This window comes from Nesoenas mayeri, assembly GCF_963082525.1.
Source record: "Nesoenas mayeri genome assembly, chromosome: 22".
Taxonomy (NCBI): Eukaryota; Metazoa; Chordata; class Aves; order Columbiformes; family Columbidae; genus Nesoenas; species Nesoenas mayeri.
This window is the reverse complement of record NC_137572.1, coordinates 2957203-2967191: the sequence shown is the minus strand read 5'-3', so window position 1 is coordinate 2967191 and position 9989 is coordinate 2957203. Positions and strand designations below refer to the sequence as shown.

The 9989-nt window shown below is 44.6% G+C and overlaps 1 protein-coding gene across 1 annotated transcript in view; it reads left to right on the top strand.

The window, feature by feature from the left end:
- Positions 1–643: 643 nt before the first annotated feature.
- CLMP (CXADR like cell adhesion molecule) overlaps positions 644–9989 on the top strand; it is a gene marked incomplete at its 5' end in the record, with an annotated part of 32999 nt that continues 23653 nt past the window's right edge. The window contains 2 exon segments of the mRNA XM_080357829.1: positions 644–750; positions 752–789. Of these exon segments, the coding sequence (XP_080213955.1) occupies positions 644–750; positions 752–789 (145 nt within the window).

Below are 9989 nucleotides of genomic sequence, written 5' to 3'. Positions count from 1 at the left end.
GGCAATTTTTTTCTCTCCTAGGAAATCAAAAAGGAAACCATGAGGCAAATGGAGAAAGTATTCCAGGAAGACTAAAAATCTTAATTCTGCTATTTACTAGCTACAAAAGACGGTAAAGATAATGAATACATGTGAGTGTGTTTATTATTCTGAAGAGCATATGTGTTTTTTTCAGAGTGTGTCTCTCTGGCCCTTGAGTGATGAATATGATTTTTTTTTTCCGTGCTGGATTTTTACTGCCTTGAAACTTAACTGTTTTGACACTAGAGAAATCCTCTTGTTTCTCCTTCAAAGGTAAATATATATGTTATTGCTTGAAATTAGCTCTACCTCACCCACATGACTGGTCTTCACTATTAATCCCAGCTGATGGCAGGGAGGGGCTCCTCAGAGAGGCAGCCATGTGGTGAACATTGAGCACAGTGTTTCCCCCGCTTCTCTCCTTTTCAGACAGGCAAAATTGTTCTACGCTGCTGTCGACGTGAACTCCTTGCTGCACTGCCTGTCTCTTCTCTTCCAGAAACTTGAGGGCCTGAATTACCGGCCACAGAAGAGCTCTCGCTGAATCTGGATGGAATATGGACAAGACGATGAATAGCAGAAGGGAAGAAAGAGTGAAGTTGGTTATTTTTCTGGCACATGGATGCAATTACACTCGGTGCATTCCAGAGGCGTTCTTTTGAATCCTGTGCAGGTCTGCCTGCTGCTCCTGGGAGAAAAGAAGAAAAAGGCAGGAAAAGTCCCTCTTGCTTGGAGACGGAATGTCTGCACTTTCAATCCTCTTTTTAGGTAAGTTGGCTTTTTGGTTTTGTGTAGCGCTTTTAAACAAACTTCATGTGCTCTCTCTGCGTGACTGAAATTCATTTCTGATGAGCTAGAGAAAGGGATTTGTGAGCTAAAAACTTTTATGGAGAACTCAGATTAGGGTGGTGTTTGGGTTCTGATGCTTTTCTTGTTGCTTTAATAGCAGGTTGATAGTCACAGACCTTTTAATACCTGGATTCAGTTTTAGAAGTGGTGGTTAAATGGACTCTTTTTCAAATCTTTTTTGTTTAAAGAAGGTAGCGCTTTTAAGCAATGAAATAGGGGTTTGAACCTCTTCAGCAAAACAAGGTGAACAAAATGTCTTTGTTTCAGGCATAGTGTCAGATTTGTTTAACTCTGTTTTGATTTGCTTGGGCGTTTAACATTTGGATTTTAAAATAAAAAGGAATTATTGTTTTGAGTGATGCCTGAGATTAGAAACAGATGTGTTGAAGTGCAAGAGGGGAGGAGTTGGAGGGGGAAAGGATGGGAGAAGGGGGCTAAAGGGGCACCGAGTAAGAGGGCTGCTGAAAGAGTGGAAGGAAAAGACATAGAGATTGACGGAAAAGGAGATGAGTGGAGAACGGGAAAGGAGATATTAAAGAATCTATAGGAGAGTGAAGGCGGGAGGGCTGGAGAGAGCTGCTTGTTAAAGCCGTAGCTGCTGGGGGAAAGAGTTTGCAGCCCTGAGGTATTTGAAGGGGTTTGCCCACAAAGACTGACTCAGAAGCAGCCTGGGTTTCTGCATCTCCAGAAGCGCTGTGATGTGATGAGTGAGCTTCTGTCTCCTTTCTGCTCACCAGATCGTGCTGACAGGCGCATAGCTTGGAAATGTGTGGCTGGGCAAAGGCTGTGATTCTGGGGTCATCTTGTACCCTAGGAACCTGGGTACCGGTGTGAGAAAGCAGGTTGGTCTTTGATTCCCTGGGATGAGTGGAGCCTTGCAGGGTGCTGGACTGGTGTGGCTGACCACAGGTAGAATCAGTTTTTGGACAGCTATAAGAAACGTTGCAAGGGCCAGCCCTGTTGAAGTCCCACAGGTGTGGAACAGGGGCTAGCCAGATTTCTAGGTATCTGAAAGACAGGCAGCATTTGCACAGTTGCTGAATAAATCATAGAGAAGGTTTTTGCTCTAGGGATTGCTGTTAGCAAAGGTTTTGTTTGTAGGAGTGTGATGGGCTTAGATGTGCTGCAGAATCTGCAGGAGAGTGCAGGCAGCAGTTGGTCACCCCTACATATCTGCGATGGCCATTTGTGTCTCAGTATGGGGGACATAGTGTGTCCTGGTTTTGGCTGGGCTAGAGGTGGTTTTCTTCCTAGCGATGTGTTTGGGCTTTAGAATGAGAACATGGAGAACTGTAGTTGTTTAACCCCAGCTGACAACTAAGCACCAAACAGCTACTTGCTCGCTGTACTCTGGTGGGATAGGGAGAGAATCAGAACAGTAGAAGTGGGAAAACTTCTTGATTGAGACAGAGAGGTTTAATAAGTAAAGCAAAAACTGAGTGTGTGAGCAAAGCCCAGTGAGGAATTCATTTGCTATTTATCAGCAGGCAGGTGCTCAGCCACATCCAGGAGCCAAGTATTTTCAAGGAAACTTTTAAAATAAGGTGAGAAGACGTGCTAAAGTGTGGGCAAGAGCATGACTGAGCTTATTTCCCTGGTAAAAGCCAGGTAAATGAAGCAGGAGGGAGTGAGGAGCGAAGGTGGCCTGCTGGTGCGTGTGCCTCTGTGGAACTGTGTGTGACATCTGATTCTCATCTTGTCTACAGCTGGTTGAAATTGTTTCAAATTCCTTGTGTAATGCACTCCACTCTTAAAAATCAAAATGGAAATTTCCAAGGGAAATGTGTCATTTTTCACTTGAGTGTAATAACTTCATAACAGAATGTTGCATTTCTCAGCAAGTAAAGAAACTAGCAAATGCTTTTATTGAAGTGTTTCTTAATTGGTTTAACTTTTGCAGGTGCTGGAAGTCTCCATTGCCTACTTTTACCCCCTCCAAGTCAATTGTGAATATTTTTAGTGTGTTCTGTTCAAGTAAAAAGCTACCTTCCTTGTAATCAAATATGTTTGTATGAGCAATGCTTGTCTGTGTGGCTTTGATACTGGTACTACGTGAGTTTTCTTCACTTGTTGGCTGGTATATGTGCTCTGCCCTTCAGAAACCAATAGTTTGAAGATTATGAGCAGTACATATGCTAAACAAAATCATCTGTTTTTCTGGTGTCCTGCTATTGGACTTGAACCTTTTATGTTAGTGTTAGCGGTTGCTTACCACAGTGTACACTGGGTCTGCATTACAACTGCCTGACAAAGATGTGTTCGATGTGTTAGTGTGTTATATGGGGGTGATGTTGCTGGAGTGGGTGCAGCTGTCCCAGCGAAAGTACCTTTTGTACAGATGGGGCTGAGCTCTGTGGTCAGTGACTCTTCCAGCGCTATTCCGGGGGTACGCACTTGCTGTATTGAACACCAAGACTCTGTCTCACTGCACTGGAAGAAAGGTTATGGCATAGATCCTTCCAGTGCCTGTTGGCATGAGCGATTGGGTCTGACAGCGTGCGTTTGCTTAGGTAGTCACTGGACTTCTAGCTTGAAAATCTGTGATGATACGGAGGTGGCTCCGCAGTGGTAGGTGAGCCTGGGGCTGTGCTCTAGTGCACTGACTCTCCTGCTTAAGAGCACAGGCAACCTGCAATGTGCCCTATCGCATCTCCTTGAGATCCTGCTCCTCAAAGCCTTGCGTTGGTACACTCCAGCAGAGCCAGCTGCCACTGCAGTGTTAGTTATTTTCTTTTGCACAAAAAGCACTCCTGCTGCCACTGAGGTTACTGGGAAGATTGACATTTTAATGGAATGCCTCTGCCTGGAACTAGTAAAAGGCAAGGGAGACTTCATTAAGCAACCTGAAAACTAAGCTGATGGATCTCTTATTTCTGCTGATTTATCCAGGTATTTCCCAAATTTCTCAATGGTAACTAAGAGTGTATATAATACACTTGCTATTTCTTAGCTTTCTCATGGCTCTGTTGCCTCTGCCTGTTTGTTTAATGATACAATTAGAAGCATGGTGGGACAAAGGCTTTGCCCCCTGTTTTTACAGCACTTAAGCCAAGACGTGGCTCAGGAGTGGACTATGAAAAGAAGGATCTGTAGTTGTGAAAAGGGGCTTTGTGTGCCGTTTTGCTGGGTGGAATTTACCTTCTCTTGGTGTCATTGGATTCTGAAGGAATTAAGGTAACTTCTTGGTGTGTTCAGCTCAAAAGACTGTTCTCCCAAGGACAGCTTCATATAACTGATAATTGACAAGTCATCTGTCCTGAGAACTCCCAAAGCAGTCAAAGCATCTAATCTAGGCAAGATTCAGCCTGTTACAGTAATGGGAACTTAGGTCTAGGACAGAGCAAAGAGCTGTTTAATACAACACTGCTGTAGGAATGTGTAAGGAAAGGGAGCAAAGAAAAGCAGCGTGTCCATTTGCCACTCCGGGGGAATTCAAAGGAGCTAGACATAATTGAGTGAGTTGCTATCTGGCAGGGTATCAGGGTTAACGCTCCTTGCGAAACACATTCTTCTACAGCTGGGGATGGTTTGTGTCAAATATTTTGTCAAGACACTTAATGAGAAATGGCCCATTTCTCTCTAGCAGTGCTTTGTTTTATATGGAATAGTTCAGATTCTTAGCATCTAACAAAAATATATTTATTTGGGGGATGCTGTTCTTTCCATTTTATCATGGGGAAAGAAGGAGAAAGGTACCTTTCCAGAGTGAGGAAAAGCAGCATGCCAAAGTTGAGCTGAAATTATGAAGAGGAATTTATGTTACGGGAAACAGAGCCAGAGAGAAGGGGAGGAGGCAACTTTTCTGAACTTCCCATGGAAAACAATTTGTGTTTTGCCTTTGTGCCCACCCTCGATCCTGCCTGGCCGTGTTTAGTTAGTGGTCGGTTTCTGTGGGGTACTCTGGCCCACTTCAGAAAGACATTTTGTGTAAGAGCTTCCCAGAAATGTCATTGCACAACTGGCTTGGAGATATGCTGATGTTTATCCTCGGAATCACAACAAATGCCCCTGTTTTCCTCAAGGCAAATACAGGGCTTTATAGAGAACTTAGCAGGTTTGCACCCTGAGATTGGTTTGAGTTTTCAGGAACTGCCTGAAAAGAAATGTGAACGATTGCTCTGACAAAACTTAGTGTGCATTTGAAATGTTTTTTGGGTGCATGTGTGTTTAGTACCAATAACGTGGGGTGCTGTGAGCTGCATCTGTGCATTTTCAGAAATAGTCTGACAGCCTTAGTCAGATTGTACCTTAGATTTCTAGCTACATCAGTTGCCTGTTAGCCAAGGCAGTAGTTGCTTGTGTATCTCTAATGTATTTTATACACTTGCAGAGCAAGCTTTGCTAGTGTGCACACAATATTGTGCATTTCTTGCACGCGCTAACGTGTTACAGGAGTCTCCTCGGGGTGCAGCGGGAGCTCGGCACTGCCCTGTCTGAAAGATGAATGGATTGTCTTCTTTTTCCTCAAAGCTGTTTCTTGGCCTGTTTTTAGCAATGGTTGGTTTACAGAGGCAGCCCAGCAGAAAGCCAAGGGTGAAGTCAGGTCACTGAGGTCCGTGAATAGATACTCAAATGACAGGATAGTGGAGGATGCAGAAACGGCTATGCAGGAAGCACAACAATGGAAAAAGTGTGAAGGGATGGAAAGTTAAGTCAACAGAGGTGAGGAGGTGCATTTCTATCTTTTTTCATCTCTTTGATGCTCTTCTGACTTCAATCTGTTCCTTCGGTATTACCAAGTGGAAGAACAACATCTCACCTTTGCCAGCCGGGGGTTCAAACCGTGTCTCAAACATGCTTTTCCCTGGGTAGAATGCAGAAGGTGTATGCAGTAGTGGCTGGAAGCTCTAGCAGTGGGATAGGCACCCAGAATAAAGCTGGGTCCTTCTCCCAGAAGCTCACTGACTATTAGAAAAAGCACCTGGGCAATGTGAGGAGGATGGGTGCTGCTGGGCCTCAGCACCATTGCCAGGCGTTTCTCAAGCTGCTTTTTTGGTACATTGGTTTCTTTGTGTGACTTGGCAGCTCTGTCTTTTCTTTGCAACAAGCTGCATAGGTACTGAGCAATTGTATATATATCACGAACAACAGTATAGATCACGAAACAACTTCTGTCCTCATCAGCTCCTTCATCTTCTCTAGGAAAGCATGTGGCAGTTTAAAAAGTCAAATGTTGTAATGCAGCATTTCTCTTAATGGGCCAACCCAGATTAATGATGTCGGAGTTGCTGTCCCACAAGAATCAATATACATTACAGTATATTTTCAGCCTGTCTCTTCTCCTGTGTAGCTGCCATCCATTTTTGTGGCTGGAAAATGAGTACGAAGCCTTAGTGTATGTGACTTCCCAACTGATGAGGTAGAAAGGTTGAAGTTCAGCTTAGTGCCTGCAGTTTAATTGCCTTTGGTAGGAAAAGGTCAGTGAAATTTTTGTTGTGCTAATAATTTGCGTTGGCAGAAGAGAGGCTGCTCTCCTGGAAACAGTCTTTTGAAATGGAGCGTGCACGGTTAGAGGCAACTGATGTCAATGACTAGGCTGCATTTGGTCTGCCATCACACGGCACTGCTGCTGTAGCCTGCTTTCTGGTGAGCGTCACACCAAGCTTTGGCTCAGTCTCGCAGAGCTGTATTGGGTGCAGAAGTGGGTGCAAAAGTGTATAAAAGCCATTGAACAGAGGAAGAAGCGGAGCTATGGGTGGGTCTGCACAACCTTAAGGAGATATAGCAGTTATGTCACGCGTCTAGAACCCTTGCAGCTCTGACCAAAAGCCATTTTCCTTTTAATATGAACTCAAGCATAGGTAGAAGCAGTGATGGGCAGATCACTGACAAACTCCTGAATCCATCAGTGACAATTTAGCAGGCTGAGGTCTTAGAGCTTCTGTTTGGAGGTAAAGTGTCCATTGTACTGAGCTGTTCAGCAGAACAAAGCCTGGGAGCCAACTAATGGTAGGTGGGAGTCCCCTGTCTTTTCCCCTGGCTTTTGATAAAGGAGAACACTTGTCTGTCTCAAAGTCTGTGCACCAGCATTAACTCAAGATCAAACTGTTCCTCTTAACTAGCAGCAGAGGCACAATAACTCTAGCCATACTGTAATCTGTCAGTGAAAATGCCTTTCAGAGGCTGTTTTGTAAAGGGAAATGCTGTGCTTTGCTGGATTATCTGAAGGGAAAACAAAAAGCAACAGCTCAGGAAAGCGTTACGGAGTGGTCAGTGCATGGGCTGGGAGTTTGGATGCAGATCCCTCCTCTGATCTAGATCTTGGCAAGTCATGTTCATCCCTCTGTAGCTCTTCTTCCACTGCCTTGTGCTTTCTACTCTTTGGCTATTTAGACTGCAAGTTCTGTTGAGCAGAGACTGGCTTTCCCTGTGTGCATGGGTGGCCGCTAGTACAAGCGAGGCCTCTCCAGAACTGGAGTGTGGAGAAGAATGGCTTCATTCCCCTCCCCTCCTTGTCCCTCAGCAAAAATATCAGAATTAGGTGGTTTTCCAGTATTTGGAATATTTGAGATGCATGCTGGCTGAGTCTCATAGCTCAGACTGCTTAGGCTATTTTTTTGCTTTTTAAAGACTTGAGAAAATTTTAAAGGCCGTAGAAATGCTCAATATAGACATGAACCTTTATTTGTAGGGTAGGGCTGCAGAGTGCTGGGAAACGGTGGGGTGGTTTAGGGTGTGTGGGGGAAAGTCTTTCGTATAACACAGCAGGCCTTGAATATTGAACTAGAACAGACTCAGGCACTTCTTTTCTGTTAAAAAAAATATTGCAGGGTTTTCACCCTTGAAGGCAAATCACTTTCTGACTTCATTGTTTAAATTTAGGTTTTGTTTTGCGGGGGGATTGTTAGACTTGAAGCGAAAGCCTTATAGCCCAGGGACTGTCACTTCTGATTACTTCCAGTGACACTTCCAATTATTTCCAATCACAATTCCAGGGACAAGAGGAAAAAGGAGCCACGTTCTCCAACATGGGGGCTTTTTATTTTCTGAACAAAGGACCGTTTATCAAACCTCTGCAGAAAAAAGGTGCAGAGCCAGATTTGGAACTCCGTGGCAGGGTAATTGCAGAGCAAATATGCTGAAGTGAGACTTGAGGCCAGTGTCTGGCAGGGTGCTGGGAATCCTGCTGCAGATCCTGCCTTGTTGAGTAATATTAAGGAAATAGCTTCATTTTCCCCAGGCATTATCTGGCACTAGGCCTCATTTCAGTGCAGCGACGCGCAGCTTCAGTGAATGTCTGCTAAATGCTCTGTGGGTCTTGTAAGACATGAGCGTGTGCAAGTGCTGCTCGTGGAAAGCAAACAGCTTAGTGTGCTCCAAATGGGAAACTTCAGTCTGCTGAGGGAACTTGACTGACTTCTAGGTACATGAAGGGGAGAATGAGGTGCAGTGTGTTTTATCCAGTGGTGAGCCTATGAGCTATTGTGTTCGTCAAAAAATGAAGCAAGACATGATTGCCAGTGGAAGCCGGAGCACTACCAAAATTTGATGTCTCTGGTAGCCTTAGTTCAGACTTGAAGTGTAAAAACAGTCTTAAAGTAGTGTTACAGCTTTCAGTTGTGCTCAGCAAAGCCTTTTGTTTCCTTAGTCATACTGCATTGGGCTGCGGGTGAAGTTGGGCCTGTTGGAAAATGCTGCTTTCGGCTGCTTTGTGCCTCAGTTGCTGTTCTGCAGAGTAAGAGAAGCTGGAGCCCCTGTGTTGCAGTTCAGGAGTCTTCCCATCGGTGCTACTCAGTGTGGCAAATGGATTCTGGCTCATCTGGCTTTGTCACAGCTCCTTCCAGTTAGCCCAAGGCTACCCCTGGAGTGAACAGAGGAGACAATTCTGCAGCTGTTAATGCAGACGCAATCTGACCTGGTACAAGAGAAGCTCAGAGCTCTGAGCTCCTCTGCTCTGGAGCTAATGATCCTGCATTGCACAATACTTTTCCCTCTGATTACTTGGGCTTGCATCTTTGTCCTATTTAGCAATGCCCTGGGCATGTTGCTTCCATTGTGGGACAGCAATGAATACCCATTAGTAAATGTCATTGAATGCAGTGGAGGCTGTGGTGTTTCTTTGAGTTGCCAGCTAAGCATCTTCCCCTGCTCCATATCCTTCTGTGAAAGCACCAGGAGAGAGGAGGAAATCCAAACCCAGAATGTTAATGGAAGAAACTGGCCCTTATTGCACCAGATGGAATTATTTAGGAAACCATTGTGACAATGGGCCATAAATGTGGAGGGGGGACAGTGTGTTTTCTCCTTGTTACTGAAAATTGGTGATCTTACCAGCAAGTGAAGAGTGCATGGTGGGCGTGAGACTGTCAAAGGGTCTGTGACTTGCCCTCTCTGGATCAGGTCTATAAGTAGCCAGGTTTAGGCTGGGTCTGAGTTATGGGAGGGAAGGACAGCAGTAGCTGTATATTCCTGATCTTGAGGGAGCAGCCCTGCTCATTGCTTTAAATCATTCTGGGGTTTTATTTTTCTGTGTCAGCACTGTCAGAGCCTATAATCCTCAACCGAAAGAGGCCATCCTGCCCTACCGAGAGAAGGACTTAAAGTGAGGAATCCCCTTCAGCAAGGATGTGGCAAGCAGACTGACGATGTAAAAAAGTTAAAAATACCCTGAGCCAATATGCATAAAATTAGGGCCTGATTATGATGCAGAATTAGAAACAAAGCATAAAGAATTCCTCTAGTCCAGGAAGCTGGTGGAGCCCTACAATGAGCAGCACTTAGTGCTAGCTGTGCATTGCAACAACAGTAATTGAGCAGGTAATGATTAGACGTGCTTTATAAACACCCACCGTCAGTTATGTTCATACTGTGCAGACAGGGAAGACTTGATGTAGCAGATAAATGTTATTTCTGCAGACATTTTAAATAGCAGTCAGTGTTCATATATTCTCTACATTACCCTCTGATCCAGAAGTAGTACATAATATATGAACATTTGGAGTAGATGCCAGGAAAAATGTCTTGTGCAGCTGCGAGAGATTAAAGATACTGGAACATTAGACTTGCATCAGTCCTGAGCTGTGATATGAATGTTGAGACAGGTTGGCCTTATGGGCAGAGCAGCTCTGTTCATTATATGGCTCTCAGGTTTCCTGGAAGACTGAGCAAGATCCTTCCCT